This window comes from Colossoma macropomum, unplaced genomic scaffold (assembly GCF_904425465.1).
Source record: "Colossoma macropomum unplaced genomic scaffold, Colossoma_macropomum, whole genome shotgun sequence".
NCBI classification, from domain to species: Eukaryota; Metazoa; Chordata; class Actinopteri; order Characiformes; family Serrasalmidae; genus Colossoma; species Colossoma macropomum.
Genome location: NW_023494798.1, coordinates 22,461,939 through 22,480,485, shown reverse-complemented (window position 1 = coordinate 22,480,485; position 18,547 = coordinate 22,461,939). Strand labels below are relative to the sequence as shown.

At 38.7% G+C, this 18,547-nt stretch overlaps 1 protein-coding gene across 1 annotated transcript in view; it reads left to right on the top strand.

Annotated features, from left to right (window-relative positions):
- otogl (otogelin-like) overlaps positions 1-18,547 on the top strand; it is a 40,745-nt gene that overhangs the window by 2,625 nt on the left and 19,573 nt on the right. The window contains 28 exon segments of the mRNA XM_036585694.1: positions 940-1,094; positions 2,013-2,134; positions 2,451-2,656; positions 3,034-3,158; positions 3,336-3,442; positions 4,207-4,313; positions 4,487-4,612; positions 4,761-4,869; positions 5,262-5,308; positions 5,480-5,625; positions 6,192-6,324; positions 7,201-7,378; positions 7,958-8,082; positions 9,561-9,572; positions 9,575-9,769; positions 9,874-10,039; positions 10,425-10,499; positions 11,500-11,543; positions 12,855-13,029; positions 13,149-13,256; positions 13,346-13,484; positions 14,301-14,435; positions 16,165-16,311; positions 16,432-16,551; positions 16,812-16,928; positions 17,403-17,559; positions 17,759-17,785; positions 17,924-18,097. Of these exon segments, the coding sequence (XP_036441587.1) occupies positions 940-1,094; positions 2,013-2,134; positions 2,451-2,656; positions 3,034-3,158; positions 3,336-3,442; positions 4,207-4,313; positions 4,487-4,612; positions 4,761-4,869; positions 5,262-5,308; positions 5,480-5,625; positions 6,192-6,324; positions 7,201-7,378; positions 7,958-8,082; positions 9,561-9,572; positions 9,575-9,769; positions 9,874-10,039; positions 10,425-10,499; positions 11,500-11,543; positions 12,855-13,029; positions 13,149-13,256; positions 13,346-13,484; positions 14,301-14,435; positions 16,165-16,311; positions 16,432-16,551; positions 16,812-16,928; positions 17,403-17,559; positions 17,759-17,785; positions 17,924-18,097 (3,477 nt within the window).

The window sequence follows — 18,547 nt, the reverse complement described above, 5'->3', positions numbered from 1 at the left end:
ACACTGTTCTAGGAACCTGATCACAGTGCTTAATACTCAATTTAGTATCTATATCCTTAATTAAATCAGGATAATGAAACAGTGAGCTCATTTTTAAACGTTTACATCAAGTGTAATACACAGTGTACTGTTTCTCTTGCCAACCAGTGTGTTTTGTGTGTTTCATGCTTTTTCTAGTATTGGGTTACCATTGTGCTTGGAGCAAACCGATCCTGACATAGAGCCCCTGTATATTTGTTTAATTAGCCAAGATAGATCTACTATAAAGCAGCCATGTGTGTCCAGGGCAATTACAGCTTTCAGTAAAGACCATGAGAAATGGCCATCAAGGGACGCATCATTGTTCTTTGACAATAAGAATAAATAAGAAACAGGAAATTATATGTGAATATATATGAATACCCTCTTTAAAAGCTTCTTTTCAAAAGTAGGGGGTTATTTTCATCATCCAGCATGCAGAGCTGAAATGTAGTAATGTAATGAGTACTCATGTAACAGATAATAATACTTTTTGCAGTTTTCAAATGGTGTATGAGCAATCTTATTAATGTTATATGAATATGTATTTCTACATTCACAAATTGTTCTATGCATTTCCTCACAGGAAATTACTTCAACTTCTTTCTTTAGTTCATTAGGTAACTTATTGCCTCATTACTCTGAAGTCCCTGACTGTGGCTGTAATACACTGCAAACACTTCAAACCCTATGCAAAATTATACAGATATTTGTACAGTAAATGCCATATACACTACACTACAAAAAGTAATTCTAAATTTGAATCTCCCCATTTTGTAAGAAATTACAAATTATATTAATTAATCAATGATAATTAATACATTCATAACTATTTACAGACATTCAAAAATGATCAATGATAAACTTGTCGAATTTTGAATTTGTTGTATTTGTTTATTTTTTATTTGATGTTGATCTCAGTCCCCAACCTGGGGCAGGACAGGGATGGAATTTGTCGCTCATGGGGTCAGCACCATTTTGAGACATTCGATGGAATGTACTACTACTTCCCTGGAACATGCTCCTATATTCTGGCCAAAGACTGCCACTCAGCGGAGCCACAGTATACCGTGTGGGTGAGTTATAGATGCTTTGTGTCCATCGGTGTACACAAAGCTGGCCTGTAGACCACTAACTCACACAGTGGTGATCTGCAGAACTTCTGTTTTTCAGACTGGCACTTTTACAGATTTTCTGTTTATTCAGACTATCACCTTTACAGATTTTCTGTTTATTCAGCCTGTCACCTTCACAGATTTTCTGTTTATTCAGACTATCAATTTTACAGGTTTTCTGTTAATTTCTGTTATAGACTTTCCCATCAATATTCCACTTCTGGCACATACATTTTGTTTGGATTTTGAATAAAATTGAGTTGGATGTGGAATCATAGTAGCAAATAGATGAGTAAAGCAGAAATGAAAAGAATAGTTTGAAGGAAAAAAAAATGAATGGATATAATTTAACCCAAAAGCAGCTGATCAAGCAAAACATATTTAGTGTTCGAAGTTTGCTTCAGTAGTTTTGCCCTGGAGCTATGAGGCTAAGCTAGCTAACAAGTAAGCACCTATTGGCATCATGCAAACTGCATGCTTAAATGATCATGCATGTACATTATACATGAAACGCTTGAGTTGTTATGTAATCTCAAATAGACTTGTTGTGTGGTTTCTGACACTATGACATGCTTTTATCTTTGGGCAAAATTCAGGCTTCAAGATAGCTGGTGTTTCTAGTTTTGAGCTGTGCAGTGTACATTTGTCCATTTTTAACTATGTTTATACATTTTTTCCTGTGCAATACTTTGGTCTCATTGACAGACTGCATTAGCAGTAAGGGAAAAAAAATGTAACTATTTCAGTCGTTTTGTATGTTTTCTTTTTCTGATTGCTTTTTATCTGTAATTATCTCTTCTTATCCTGCCTCCTTGTCCTCCCATCTTTTGGTGTCTCTCTCCTTTCTCTTCTTTCTTTTTCTTTCTTTATGAACGGCAGGTCCATAACAGTCGTTCATGTCGTGGCTCAGTGTATTCCTGTCCTCGTGCTCTCAGTCTGTTCTTTTCTAATGAGGAGGAAATCCACATTAGTGGCTACCAGGTGCTAAAAGGGGAACAGAGGTGAGCCTGGACATCCTAACAAACAACTGAACATAGTAAATAAAGAGTGAATGGATGAAGGAAGGAAAGATTGAATGACAGATGGATCAGTGTATAAAAAATTCAAAGCAAAATTTACAGAAAATATTTTTTTAAAAATTATGAAGGTGATGTGATTACCAAATTTTGCAAATAAATATTTTATTTTATAATAACTACATTCTCATATTCGTTCACATCATACAATGTACAGATCTTTTTTTGGTGTTTTGTAATGGAAATGAAGTCTAGTTGCACTTTCGATTTCATATTTATCTTATTGTTATTTCTTGTTCAGACTGACCCTGCCCCAAACGGTGCATAACGTGTTTATTGAGCGTCTAGCTGACTACATCCTGGTGAAGAGCACGTTTGGCTTCTCTCTGGCATGGGATGGGAGCTCCGGGGTCTACCTCAAACTGACAGAGGGCCACAAAGGCCGGCCTTGTGGGCTGTGTGGAAACTACAATGATGACGGATCAGATGATCTCAGCAGCAGTCGTGGTGAGACAAACAGACTGAGACGCACTTATCTTATCTATCAGCAACCATTTCAGGCTAATTATATCAACTCTGCACATAGCTGGATTAGATCAAGCTCACTCATACTGTGACTGGACCAGTCTTGTAGATGTAAGAGAGAATTCAAACATTTCAGCAATGCAATATGTTTGTGGTCAGTGTAGTTGTTTCCAGGTGCAGAATCTGTGGTGAATTGTAAAATCTATTTTTATAGCATAATTTATTTTCATGGCGACTGTGACATGCTGTGAAATTAAGCATATTCTCTCTCTTTCACCTTAAATGAAATAAAGCTGTTAGGTTAAGCTGTAATTGATGAAGAGGCAAAATATTCCTGTGCTCTGTGTTGTTCTTTTTAGGCGTAAACTCTGAAGACGTTGCTGGGTTTGGCAACAGCTGGGCTGTGCACCTGCCTCATGAACGTCCCTGTCCTGCTGTAGATGACGACTTCCCTGGACCATGTTCATCTGAGTCAGCTATGGATGTATGTCTAGGCCTAATAGTTCTGAGGACAGTATAGGCATTAGAATGTTATTGTAACCCAGGAGATAGTTTACAGCAGTTTTAAAGTATAGATGATTTGCTAGATGTGGATTTGAGCATGTCTGTTTACCTACAGTTATTTAGGTGTTGCATGTTTAAAAACTATTTTATGTCACAGGATGCCATTGAGAAGTGTAGCGCTTTGCTCTTCTTTCCTTTCGTCTCCTGCCATGAGAACATTGATCCCAATCCATTTGTTGCCAGCTGTGTCTCAGACCTATGTGTGTAAGTAAAATGAGTGAGTACATGTGTGTATGTGAGTTTGGCATTACAAATAACCTGTTTGTCGAAGTTGGCATACGCTAAATAACTCAAAGCTGATTGTACTGTCCCACAGAGTTAGATTCTCCGACTGTCTCAGTCTCTCTGTGTCTCTCTGTCTCGCTCTCTGTGTCTTTTTCTCTCTCTCACTCTGTCACTTTCTCTCTCTCTCTCTCTCACTCAGTTTACTGTTTTTGCTTTAGACCCTAACATTCCACACTATGCAATTACAACAGGATTATGCTAATTAAAGTTTTGAAATTACTAACAGGGTGAGAGTACTGTGTGTGTGCTTGTGTGGGTCTGTTTGTGTGTTTGGGTGGGGGAATTAGATTGGATTAGATTGATTAAAGTGATGACATCGCTGCTGGGGTTATGAGGAGGTTCAGGCTCAACTGCTGAGTGAGATGGCAGGGAGAGGCTTAGATTCCAGAAGCACTCTGAGTTGAGCAATATGATATTCCTTTCGCTTTGTGTGCTGACTACCTTTTACATTTAAACTGTATTTGATTGCTTTTGGCTACACTGATTATGGTGTAATTGCTTAAGCTGTAGGTTAACTTTGTAATTTATAGCCAAGGGTGTTTGCGGGTGCTTTTACATTTGTTTTGTCATCAGTGCAAGTTTTAATTTGACAGGCATCAACAAAGCCTGCACAGTATTCATTTTCAATGAATTGAGGATGCCTGCAAACACACTACTATCTCTAAATCTTACTGTTTTATCAGCTCAGATGATACGGAGACATTTTGTCGAACACTGGTTGAATACGCCAGAGCTTGCTCCCATGTTGGCTACCCAGTCCGGGAATGGAGAGACAGCTTTCCTACCTGTGGTGAGTCTAGCTTGGCTAACTTGCTTAACCAGTCTCACGTAACTGTAGATAGCAAATTTCAGTGCAAGTAACTGTGGAATGCAAAGTTAAATAACAGTTACTTGTATGATGTAACATTACTTTCTGCACTCTAGTATGCACTTTACATTGAATTTTGGTATATCATATTATAGCGGACGAATGTGAGGATAGCTTTGTCCATAGAGACTGTATCAGCTGCTGCCCCCCTACTTGCACGTTTGAAAAAGAGTGCCTAGGCACGAACCTGCACTGTCTGGATGGCTGCTACTGCCCTGATGGTGAGCCTTGTGCTGTGGCATTCTATCACAGTACTATCCCCCTTAGTATTACACAAACACACAACCCAGCAAAGTTGTCTTAAAAATGTAAAATTTCTGCTCATTGACAGCATTCTTAATTTCCTCTCTCCTCCCCTTTTCATTTCAGGGCTGATTCTACAGAATGGTACTTGTATAGCAGTGTCTCAGTGTCCATGTGTGTATCATGGCACGGCCTATCCTTTGGGTCATGTTCTGGAGCAGGGCTGCACTATCTGGTGAGGATGCTAAGAGACTTTAATTAATAGCTACGTTAAGCCTATCCTTAATAATTAAGCCCATTTTGATCTAGAGAGATTAAACATTGAAACACTAAACACACAAAAGTCTTGAAGTACAAGACTTAACAATTTCTCAGGCATAGCCTTGAATACTGCATTTTGTGAGATCCCTAGCCTTAAATGGGAATTTCAGTCTTTAGGAATGTGAACATTTCCATTTTATCAATAAGACTTAACCTTAATGCGAAAGACGTTACACTTAAATACTTAACTGAAAATTAGCATTGTTTAACAAGCACATTCATTGACATTAATTTTTTACTGAGATGAAGAAATAAACCCCTGTGTCACTGTGTCTCAGTCTCTCATGATGTTCATTTTGTTTTCAGCGTCTGCATGGGAGGAGTGTGGAACTGCACTGAAAACAACTGCACTGGTAAAACTTTGTATTTTTTCTCATTATATAATCCCCTTAATTTTTTATTATATGTTGCTGTGTGAATGTCTGTATTCATTTGTACCAAAGCCAGTTGGTGTTTTGTGGAGCTTTTGGCATAAATGTGCTCATAATGACCTCCTTGGTTAACTGTGTGTGTTTGATCTTCAGCGGAGTGCACGGTGGTGGGTGACACACACGTGACTACGTTTGATGGACGCATCTTCATGCTTACAGGCACATGTCAGTATGTACTAGTGAAAAGCCGTGGCAGCAACAAGTTTGCTGTCACACTGCAGTATGCAGCTTGCGGGGAGGTAAGACAATGTGTGTGTGTGTGTGTGTGTGTGTGTGTGTGTGTTCATTCTCATTCAGTGAGAGGCTAGTTGATATTGCATAAGATATTTCATAGATTGCAGGAAACAACTTGGAACAAAACAGAGAAAAATCAAATCAACACTTACACTACAGCAACAAAATATAATTACCAAGGGATACAGTCGCACCACTGTAAAAACATGAAGCACCACAAATCCAGTGGCCTTTGTTTGGGGGGAACTGTTTTAAATAATGAAGTATCTAGCTAGAACTCTAAGCTGTGCTGTCTGCTTGTGTCTTTGAAAAGGCAAAGAACTTTCATGAAAAAAACAATTAAAGGTGTAGCATGAATCCAAAAAATGTCAGTACATTTTAAGTAAAAGTAAAAGCAAATAAAGATTTAACCTGTTTAAATGAAAACATCTGTTCAAATGAAGATATCATTGCGGTAAATGTGTTGTCAGTAACTTTCCCTTTGTTGTGCCAGTGTGTGTGGTTATGTTTGTGTGTGTGTTCATTTGTGTATACATGTGTTAAGTTTTATTTTGTTATTTGTGTTGCTCAGTCTCAGGAACATTCCTGTTGTCACTCAGTGAGTCTAGTGGCAGAAGAGGATGTCAGCAGGCAAGTCACTCTCACCAGAGAAGGGGAAGTCATCATTGGAGCTAGCATGGCTGTCAACTTACCTTACACAGATGGTAAGATCGGATGGGTTTCAAAGTTTTGCAGCTGTAGCAACTGTTAGATTTCAGAAGACAATAGTATTTGCTTGGGAAATACTGTCATTTGAAAATGTATAAACTATTAAAGTCATTGTGTCAGGCCCAACAACAGAGGCTTTTAAAAATAACCAATAATACTGTCCTGACTAGCACAACTGGCTAGTATAAAATTGTTGTACTTGGGTGAATGTAGGGATATCCTTAGTGTACTCTTAGTAGACACTGTATTTATATGTCTACTTTTGTTAAAATGCTTTTAAATTTAGGTAAAAAGGTAAAGGTAAAAACTTGGGTATAGAAAGTAAAAGTATTGTGCGTTAAAGTTGTGTTATATGACAAATATGTGTTGTGTGTTTAAAATAAAGTGATTTTAAGCATTAATGGAAGTAGAAATATGTATAGATTTTTACTTTTACAAGATTTAAAAAAGGCCAAGTGTGTCTCTACTTTCATTCAAGTACAACATTTTAATACAATTGCCAGTTATCTACAAGAGTACAGTTGGCCAGGTTTGGTTGGTTAAGTCCTCTGTCCCTGGTAAATTTACAAAGCTAGTCTTTTAGGATGTGTGTGTAGAATTAGAAAGATTAGCACTTTCTTCCAAGTGCATTTATCAGTCATAAAGTGTTGCGTAAGTGGCAGTTCAAAGAGTTGCCGTAAGTGGATATGGTTCATTGATTGGCCATGGAAAAGATGCAGTGATTGGCCATGGCTCAAAAGTCCTAAAATGTTGTTCAAATTTTTATTTTGCTCAGTCAGCATGGGCTGCACTGACTGCCTACCTATGGCCCACTATTCCATAAACTATATGGATGTTTCTGTCGTTTGTTGGAATGTTTTTGTGTTTGTCAGATATGGTGGATGTGCGCAGGCTGACGTCTGTGTTTGTGGGCCTGCGTTCTGCCTTTGGCCTGAGGCTGCATTATGACTGGCGGGGTGGACGGATCTACCTGCAACTGGATAGCACCTGGAGAGGCTCCACCCTTGGCCTCTGTGGAACTCTCAATGGCAACCTGCGAGATGACTTTCTGTAAGTTACTCTGCCCTTTTGAGCTACTCTTTTTTTTATCTCAACTTTATTGCAAATTGACTTTTTTCCCTTGTTAGTTCATTTCCATATTAAGCATTATTCATTATATCTTGTAATTTAAAACATAAAATTCTTGATTTCCCATAAACTTCAATCAAAGTGTAATGATTTTTGCCTGCCTCTAAAATGTCTTCAGATTTTTGGCTACATCATGGTGCACCAGTGGGCAATGAAAAATAAAATTGACCAATACCGTTATCTTTCACCTCTGCCTCTGACCACTCTATCATTGAGAAAAAACACTCAGCTAGCTCAGAGACCCTCCATTTCACTCAGAAATGCCTTATGTTTTCTGATTAACATTTACATTGTCACTGTAGTTCTGTCAACATCACAGTGATTCAAATGAAATAAATAAAACAAATAATATGTATAAAGCACAAAATAGTATATTCATAGCACATTTATCTACAAGATGCAGTCAGTGATGTAGTGCACTAAATTCTGTCCAAAGGTTTATTAAAATCTATTAATCCATTAATACTCTGAGCCTTGGTGAATGAGTTGTGTTCTCTGCAGATCCCCCGCTGGTATGATAGAAGGGACACCACAGCTGCATGCTAATGCGTGGAAAGTGTCTTCAGCATGCATCAGCCCTGTTAACATCCCTATCATTGACCCCTGTGAGATGAACCAACAGAACAGTACGCATGTTAAACCTTATACTTGTACATCGTATACCTTCTCACACTAACTATTCTAACAAGAAAGCAATATATATATATATATATATTATATATCACAGATATGGACCCTAGTGCTAAATAATAGGCCAAAATTATGAGTATCGTTTACATGTGCCATAAGTTGTTGATGACTATTTATACAGTCTAGTCCATGGGCAGTGACATGTTTTTCGTTGATGTGGCTGTGTACTGTTGTCATGGAGATGAACACAGCACCCCAATGATTATCATCACCTCGACTAAAAGATAACTACAATTTTGATCACTTAGTTCTCTCTGCCGTTAGTTTTGCGTCTAGACCAGGGGTGCACAACTGCGGTCTTGGAGGGCCTGTGTCCAGCACACTTTGGTAGTTTACCTACTCAAACACACCCACTAAACCTGACAATTAATGAATGAGTGGAAACTGGTGTGTTTAAGCAGGTAAATCACCAAACTATGCTGGACACCAGCCCTGCAGAACCAGAACTGTGCACCCCTGGTCTAAAGAAAAACACCAAAAATGTGAGAATGTGGTCGTAAGCATAGCCTGCCCTGCACACAAACACAGGTGTCAAGAGAAAGAGATTGAGAGGCCAGATAGCAATTGCAAAATTCAGAAACTTCTTGTGCTGAAACAACAAAAAATGTGTCAGTGCCCAAATTCTTTCAGACTGTTCTTTATATACAAAAGGTGGCAAATTAAAGGAAAACCTAAATAAATTATTGAGGAAACATTTACAAGTGCAGATGCTTCTAGGACCGCGACCCTATCTGGACTAAGCGGTTAACGATGATGATGATGATGATGATGTGCTTCTAGGCACGTACTAGGTGTATACTGCATGATATCATTAACCAGTTAACATTCTGCCATGCTTTGTGGCATGTACAGGCCTGATTGCTTGACTGCTACAGTGAGGGGGTCCAGTGACTCTTTTGTACTCTGGGGTAGCTTTTGCTGGCATGGTTGGAGTCCATTTGTCTCCTTAGAGGGAAAGGTCACTGCAAATTAGTACTGTTATTTTGACAGATTACCTTGATCCTATGATGAAGCTTTTGTATCCTGATGAGAGTGCTCACTGAGTGGTTTGATGAGTATGAAAATTAGGTAAATCATAGGTTATTGCCTTCACAGTCACCAGATCTCAGCCCAACTTAACACCTTCGAGAGATTTTGGACAAACATATTAGACAGCACTCCCCACCACTATCAAAACACCAGTTGAGGGAATGTCTTTTGGATGAATGATCCATTTCTCCAGTGGCCTGTAATAGTCCAACATGTTTCTAAGATACTTTATGTTGGTTTTTCTTTTAGTTTGTTACTCATCTGTCCAGAAATTGGCTTTATATTTCAGAAGAAATTGTATATTTTTGTAGCATATATTTGTTGTATTGTAGCATTGTCATAGTCAAAGTTATGTACAGGTACGGTGTGGACTGTTTTGTTGCAGCATTCTACGCCTCATTTGTGATGTTCTGACTGGAGAGGTCTTTGCTCAGTGCCATGCATACGTGAGTCCCAGCATGTACCACCAGCAGTGCCGCTACCAAGCATGCCGCTGTGGAAGTGGTTGCCTGTGTACTGTGCTGGCCCACTATGCCTACATCTGCTCCAAACACCATGTCATCATCAACTTCAGAGCACATGTCTCTGACTGTGGTTTGTTAATTTCTTCCACTGTCCAGCAATTCAACCATGCAAGTATTGTTAAGTTGTAGCAGCAAGCATCATTCACCACTATCTGTACTTTTGTGTGTGTGTAGGCATGGTGTGTTTGGGAGGAATGATGTACCACCCTTGCACATCGTCGTGTGGGAGAACGTGCCATTCAGTGAGCATTGGGGAGGTGTGTGATCGGGACTGTGCTGAAGGATGTGGCTGTATGGATGGAATGTTCTATGATCATGCAAGACAGCGTTGTGTACCACTGTAAGCCCCATTACCTGCATTTATATGACCAAATAGGTACATTCATTTAGTTCACTGGATTTTATGTTTAGGTTTTACACAGCTTTCTCCAACACTTTTTAAACCTCATTGTTTTTAGTTGATCTGTAAACTGTAAACATCACTGGAAAGAAGAGAACTCTTATCTTCAAAAAAATAATCACACTGTGGTTCAGGTTTTAAACAGTGGTGTTTACTTGATGTTATAGTTAAGCTTTCTACAATTTGTTATCAAATGGGTAAACAGCTAAACTGAAAATGACACATACATGGCACATGCTCACATGCTAATGTGTTTAAAAAGTAAAAAATACCCAAACATTTGGATTGTGTACGTCAGAAAGTCACATGCCATTTTCTTTCCTAGTTCTCAGTGCCATTGTTACTTCATGGGCTCAGTGTTCCAGCCAGGAGAAGTCTCCTTCAGCTCCTCTGGGCCTTGGTGGGTGTGTGTGTGTGTTGCTCTCATACATTTTCAGGATAAAACACCAAAATGGTCCTTTTACTAAAGCACAATGTTTATTTTTTCAGGGCAGAAACATTACATAGAGTTATAAAGGAATAGTGCAGTGAAAATCAAATTTATGATTTTCCACTTTTCAGTTACAAATTTTGCTTCCTTAGTTTTATGCTGGCTAACATTGCTAACAAACACTAGAAGTCAGCAGTCACGCAAATCTTTTCCATAGATACATCTCTAAAACATCTGTCAACTCCAAGTCTTCATTAAGGTCAAGCAGACCCGGTTGATGTGGTTTAGGACACAGTATGACTTACTGTGAACTAACAAAAATTAAACAAAACTTCACTGTGTAGCTGAGTGCTGGGGGCAGCCATTTTAGACAGCAGGTGTTGTGCCGAATTCCTCTGCAGAATCCGCCTCCTCTTTCTGTGCATGAATATCATGTTGTTTTTATTTTTAAATAAATGTTAATCTTGAATTTCTGAAATGAAAATATATGTTTACCAATTTGATTGCAGATACATATAATTTTTATTTTGATGTGGTTTTGGTACTATGCAGCTTCATAGATTTCAAATAATTCAAATAATTTCAAATAATAAGCTGTAAATAATTTAAAAAGTTTGGACGTGTCCAGAATATGAGCAAAGCTTTAGATGATTCTGAAAAAATATCATATTTAAGTGGTAGATAAAATTAACAAAAATGTTTAAGTGATTGATTCCAAACGTTTGAACAATACTGTATGTAATGCAAATCTATGTCTTTCAAAGAAATAATAATCTATAGATAATTTGCCTCAATGTTGTAATTAAAGCTGTATTAACGCAGCGGAGTAATGACTATTGTGACATTTGTACGCTTGTACTGGCTAATGCACAGTGTTTTTTTTTTAATAGTGTGGTGTGCAGGCACTGGTAAGGCAGTCTATCAGGGATCTCTACATGATGCTGAAATGTTGCATGTGATTTTTTTCCAGCCTCTGCAGAAATGCCCGTATGGAGTGTGTGCCAGAAGAAAGAGGTAAATCATAAACTGTCACCATCTTCTTTTTTTGAACTGAGGTTTTTATTTTTAATTTTTTCAGCTTGTTCTGAACTGTCTTTAAAGCAGTCCAGTCTGCAGACTCAAGCTAATGCGGTGAGTGTAATGATTTAAACTTGCTAGCTTGTCGCCGTGTATCAGTGGTAAACAGTAATATCTACAAATTGAGAGAGTGAGAGAGAGCTAAATGAAAGGCTTTTACCATGCTGTTCCTGAGATGATTTGGAAAAAGAGCTCATTCAGCACCTGGCCATTCAAGTTGCTGGCAAGGGTCTTTTCTTCTTGATTAAATATATCGCTGCTGTCGGAACAAAACCTTGTATCTGTTTTTGTTGTTTTTCTGTTTTCTGTTTCTGTTTTCTTGTTTCTGACATAATTTGAAAATGCTTGTTGTCCTTTACATTGTCTGTAAATTTCATGATGAATGGACCAACAGAAACGGCCAAAGATTACTTGGAAAAAAGTCTGGTTCCACTGACATATTAAAAGTAAAGAGGTTTTTTTTCCTTCTCCTGTAAAGTTATCATTTTGGAGATACAAGTTTTTGTTCCGACAACAGCGGTATGCTAATACTTGTGATTACTATCTGATAAGTAATATAATTGATAAATCTGTTTTTCATATTCTGCCATTTTTGTATTATAATACATTATGTGTCTAAAAGTTTGCAGACGTCTGCTCATCTAATGTGTTTTCTGAAATCAAGGTTATTAATAGGGAGTCTCCCTTTGCTACAGTAGCACCCTCAACTATTGGAAAGCTTTACTCCAAATGTTTGAACATTGCTGTGAGGATTGTTTTCATTCAGCCACAAGAGCATGCTGGACGAATAGTTCTGAATCTGGAAACGGCACTCCAGTTCACCCCCAAGAGATATTGGATGGTGCTCCATCACTCCACAGATCTCAAGTCTACCGATTTACAGCCCAATGCTGAGGGGTTTTATACCACCCTAGCTGGTGTTTGGTATTGGTCATTACTCATGTGTGACTACTTGAGAGTGTCCCATTTTACTGATAGTGCTTTTCTGTGAAGATTAAACAAGTTAAAACACCTGTATGAACTCTGGTCTCTGCAAACCTTTGGACATAAAGTGTATATGTAGACTGAAATGCTGCTTTTTACATTCTACAACCCATGTCATTCATTTGCCAGGTCCATTGCACAAACTACTGTAAATTGCAATATGCTGTTTATTGCCAACCCATTCATGTCTTCATTGTTTTTTTAATTATTGTGGTGCTTTCATTTTTTTCATTCTCTTATTCACTTCTGCACTCTTCCCTTCAGAGCCTGAGAGAGGTGATTGCCCCAATGGTAAAGTTTACTACAACTGCAGGGGCCAGCTTGGGGCAGGGCCAACTGGTGTGGGCGTGGCCTGTGAGCTAACCTGTAGAAACCTGATGTTGAATCTCACCTGTCCTCCGATGACCCCCTGTGTACCAGGCTGTGGATGTCCTGCAGGGTACTCTCCCTTTATCTCTGTCTGTAAAGAGAGATGCGACACATCTGGACTGCTCAACATCATATAGTACAGAATAAAAATTGTTAAACATGTCATATATGTTTTTTTTAATTGTGCAGCTTGGTTGGTCATAATGGAGACTGCTATTATCCAGAAAACTGCCCATGTGCCTGGCTAGGTTTGGAGTATCTTCCTGGAGAGACAGTGGACACGCCTTGCTACCATTGGTCAGTGTGTTAAAGTCATTTTTTTGTCTAGTGACTATTACATCTTGAGTGTTTGTTCATTCGTTTTTGGTGTGTATTTATACCCACAGTGTGTGCCATCGTGGGTTCTTTAACTGCACATATTTTCCCTGTCCGGCCGTGTGCACCATCTACAGCGACCGTCATTATCACACTTTTGATGGCCTGGAATATGACTATGTCAGTGACTGCCAGGTCTACTTAGTAAAGGTATTGCTAAATGTATGCGTGTGTGTGTGAGTGTTAGCGAGTGAGAGAGGTTCAGTGATCAGGAACAATTGTCAGTGAGTGTTACCCATTGTTGACCATTTGTGAGTAAATCGGATTTATTACAAACATAGTAGTAAGGAGCTTAACAACTTCTACAAATGGAATGTTTTATCACATCCACAATGGCACACCTTTAAACTTGCCAAAACGTTTTCAGAACAACAAAGAGGCTAAGAAGGTGTGAGTGTGTGTGTGTGTGTGTGTGTGTGTGTGTGTGTTAGTGTGTGAGTGAGTGAGTTCACTGGGCGGCTCTCTGTCAGGTTGGATAGAGTAGCAGGAAAGGACCGGCTCCCACTGCTCCTAATCTTGGGAAAATCAGAGAGGATTTTTAATTAGAACGGGATTGCTGTAACAGAGCCGTGGTGAATGTCAAACTCTGCACACTAACACAGCGCACAGACTCAGCCTAGGCCCTCAGTTAACAAAGAGCAATCTGTTCCTAATCAGCCTACGCACTGCAACCTGCTACTGCCTTGTGTGTGTGTCTGTGTGTGTCTGTCTGTCTGTGTGTGTTGGGGGAGTGTTAGTGAATGGACTTTGGTGTCTATTAAAGGGCACTAAGTCTCTGAGGAGTCCACTGATCTACTCAAGGGACACAGTCCTCAACTGTTACTAAAAGACCATGTACACACACATACTTTGAGATTGTTTGGTGTACCATCCTCAAGATGCTAACTTGTGCATTCAATATGAAGAATGATTTCATCAAAACTATTTCAAAAAGCTTTGAACTGTTTTCTGTTTTTCTGCATCTAGAGTGTTGGTGACACAGAGATTTCCATTACGGCACAGAATAAAGACTGCTATGAAAGTGGAATAGTCTGTATGAAGAACCTGCTCATCTATGTTGGCCTCACTAAACTATACTTCAGTGATAACTCAGGCAAACCAGTGAGTCCTGCTTTGATTATCTACATGAAAATGACATGAAGGCATAATATACTATTACTTATAAAAATGAGTAAAATTATATTGCAGTGCCAAAAGTTTCATGGAATCTGAATTTTGTCCATACTGTTGTCTATTTTTATATATAACAGTGCATGATACAGTGTCACAAACACATAAGCAAGTCTATTTGTATCATGTAACAGCTCAGTATAGTTTACTTTTAGTTGTTAGAGCAAGTGTGTGATTATTTAATTTACATGATGCTGTATTACTTGTTTGCTGCATTAGCCTTGCAACCCAGCACAAAAGAAAAGAAAACAAAACATGTCTTGGCTGATCAACTATATTTGGTGTAGGGGAAAATTGAGTACATTTGATTTTCACAAAAACTATCTTTAACAGCTGTAACAGGGCTTCAGATTAATTATGAGAGGATGTGTATTTTACAACTAAGTATGTAATATTTAAAGCATAACTTGAAAGATAAAATGTCTATTGTAATGGAGATCAGAAATTACATTTAAATTTTAATAATGATTAGCTATAATCATTTTCATGGGACAAAACAGTACTACCATACTGAACCAGACTAAGTTTAAATGTTTACCGAAGGAAAGACTGTAAAACATACAAATCAATGAAAAGTTGTTACTTGAATATCTGTTTCAAGCTTTAGTTGTCCATGTTTAAGCTAGACCAGTGGTTCCCAAACTTTTTACAGTCCCCTCCCCTTCAGACACCGGACCACTTACTGCCATACCCTTTCTTGATTCTCATACATACACATGCACATTTTAGCATGAGGCATATGTAAGACATTTAACCATATAAAATCATTGCCCCTTAAATTGTCAAACATGTTTATGATGTGATAACACTTCAAAGCAGATATACTGAATAATACTGAATTAAAATGTTATTCGCAAGTACACAGTGGTCTGTATGAAGGCATGCAAACACCCTCTTTTCCAATGCTTCTTTTTATGCAAAGAATAAATAAAGAGCATGGGTTGGTTATGTACTAGATGATATAAATATCCCGTTTACTCATCACTCATTTATATACGCCAGAGTCACTATCCATAAATCTCACATGTTCTCTTGATCAGGAGTTGGTGAGTGAAGTGCAGAGCTGTTTGTGTGTGTGGCATGGCTGGTTAATGTGTTGAAATGAAGATTAAATGGGTGTAAACGTCACGCACCAGAATTTTTACATACCCCCAACATTTGGAGTACGCGTACCACAGTTTTTGAACCACTGAGCTAGACCATGCTACCACATGTGACTATGTGTAGTTGCTTGCTTGATGCTAACATTACATTAGAAATCTCTCTGATGTGCTAACAGAAATTGGCATTATGCTAGTGGTGGAAATATGATGAGCAAATGCTTATAGGCCGAATGAAAAACGTTTCTGCATTAATCGTTTCTGTATTTATGGCAGGCATGGTTCATGATTTTATGATTATATAGTCTACAGACATTAAGTGTTAATTTAAAGCACTGAACTTTGTCATGCCTGAAGCTTCCCAATACGGATTAAACTGTACACTGCTTTTATTGTCTCAGGGATGACAGGATGGCATTTGTCTTTTGTAATACCATGACCATTATAACTCTTTGGGAATCTTGGTAGTTTTATTTTTTTTGTCAGCAATGGTGTGTGCTGTGTTAGAGATGTGAAGTGTGTATGATGTTCACTGAGTTGTGTTTGTGGTGGATTTTCAGAGCTCCTCCACTGTGGTGGGAAGAGGGTATGAGTTTGAGTTGTGGGGGGCAGGCTACTACACTGTGGTCCATTTTCCCAACCAGGACTTGACTGTGCTCTGGGACCGCAAAACAACAATCCACATTCGTGCTGGACCACGATGGAAGGTTGGAGCTCAAACCTCACCTTGGATGCCCCGAATTTTCAGTGACTTGCAAATATGTCACTTTTCAACACACAAGAAATGAGGCTGAACCCTTGCCCTTGTTATGTGTGTTTGTTCTCAGGGACAGTTCAGTGGCATGTGTGGAAACTTTGACATGGTGACAGTGAATGACATGACCACAGCAGGGCACATGGAGGTCAGCAACGCTCAGGCCTTCGGAGACAGCTGGGCGCTAGGCCAGGTATATGAGACTCTAGGACATGCTACAAGACAGTAAGAAGCAGCTGGGGTAATAAGAGACGGAACTATCTGTTATAAAAGCAGTTATACATGCATAATCTTGGACAGTTAGATACTGGATGAGTTACATTTGTTATTTAATTTGTAGATGATTGTGTTCCATCCATAGCCCATGGTACAAATCATTTTTAACTATTTTAACTGAACAAAACTAAAGCATCCTTGTTTATTTTTGTGTTTGTGTGTATGTGTTGTGTGTAGTGTGAGAGTGATTTTGTGGTACGCAGGCCCTGTGAAGGAGACTTGAGCAGACAGCCGTATGCTAAGCGAGAATGTGGACTCCTCTACAGTGACGTTTTCGCTCCATGCCACAATGTGGTAAGTGCATCCCTCAGGAGTTCAACATTGCATTCTGTACCCTAAAGAAAAGGGCACCACTTACCCACAGCCACACACACTATTTTCACCACAAACACACACACATCTGTTGATGATGCACCAATTGATAGCAGTGAAACTGAGGCTAAGATTCCTCTGCAATGAGAGAATGCTTGGCAGCACTCTACCATGTGGCCAGCAGGGGATGTGGTTGCACAAGAAAACTGAACAGAAGCATGTCTTATACTAATTTCACAGATTTGTAATTGACAAAAAAAGTCATATCCTTATGTCGGCATGTATATTTGTATTTATATTCCATTGTCAGTGTTTAAGTAAAATTAGTTCTGTTTGTAATGATGACTGGCATGGAATAAATGGGGGTATAAATCAAGCTTATCGGGCATTAAGTGTTCTGACCTAGCTCTATTGTGCTGTGCTCACTGATGTGGTTAATCTTCTGTTGACCCCCAGGTGGATGTAACCTGGTTCTATAAAAACTGCCTGACAGACACTTGCAACTGCAACCGTGGAGGGGACTGTGAGTGCTTGTGCACTAGCATTGCTGCATATGCACACAAGTGCTGTCAGCACGGTGTCACGATACAATGGAGATCCCCTACTGTCTGTCGTAAGCACACACACCAGCTCACAAACAATGGAATGATGATCTGGGTGACCTGTTGACCTCCTCTCACTGTCTACCATTACAGCCAGTTCAATTTGTCACTGAAACAGGGCACTATCACGCCACTACCAAACACACAGAACACAACATACCACACTCTAGACACAGCCACACATTTTGATATGTTTTATTTCTCTTGCAGCATATGACTGTGAATACTACAATCAAGGTATGTGCTACCCACCTTCTGCTAAATATTTATTGACTCGTATTACATAAATGTATGTATAGATGTATGTATATCTGAATACTCACTCCTACAGGTAATTATTGTTTTGTGTACATGTTTGAATGTGCATGTATTTAGAGCTGGGTGATGGTCCATTCACTTTGACCACTATTGAGCTGAATGACTCAGTGTGTGTCTTTGGAGCGAATGTCAGTAGTGGAGAGGTTTTTCCTTTGCTGAGGACCAATGCCCGGCCCACTACCATCTTCAACTTCATGATTACCAGCGGACTCTATAGAGACAGAGCTTCACGTGAGAGCACACACACACATATACACATGCTTGATTGAAACTTTTCAAAAGTTTGGAATCACCATTTTCAATAATATTAAACCAATTTGGTTGCATAAAGTGATTCTAACATCCTACTTCTATGCAACATTTACATGTTTAAAACAATTGGTAAGAAGCTAGCAAGCTGCAAAAACTAAAATAAGAAATTTGTCTCCCCTGTAGAAAACGAAAATGAATATGGTACTTGATAAACGGCTGAGAAAGCTATATAGCATCAAGAGTGTATGCATCATATTTCAAAAGTGGCGATGGAATCTCAAGCTGAGAACCAGACATGTTATTGTAAATAGACAATTTCAGTATATGATTTATCATTTAATAACTTTTTATCCCAAGTAATTAAATTCTGAAAACAGATCTAAGTTTGAAATCTCAACCTAAAATGTCTTTTGGCATTTAGTTTATAAT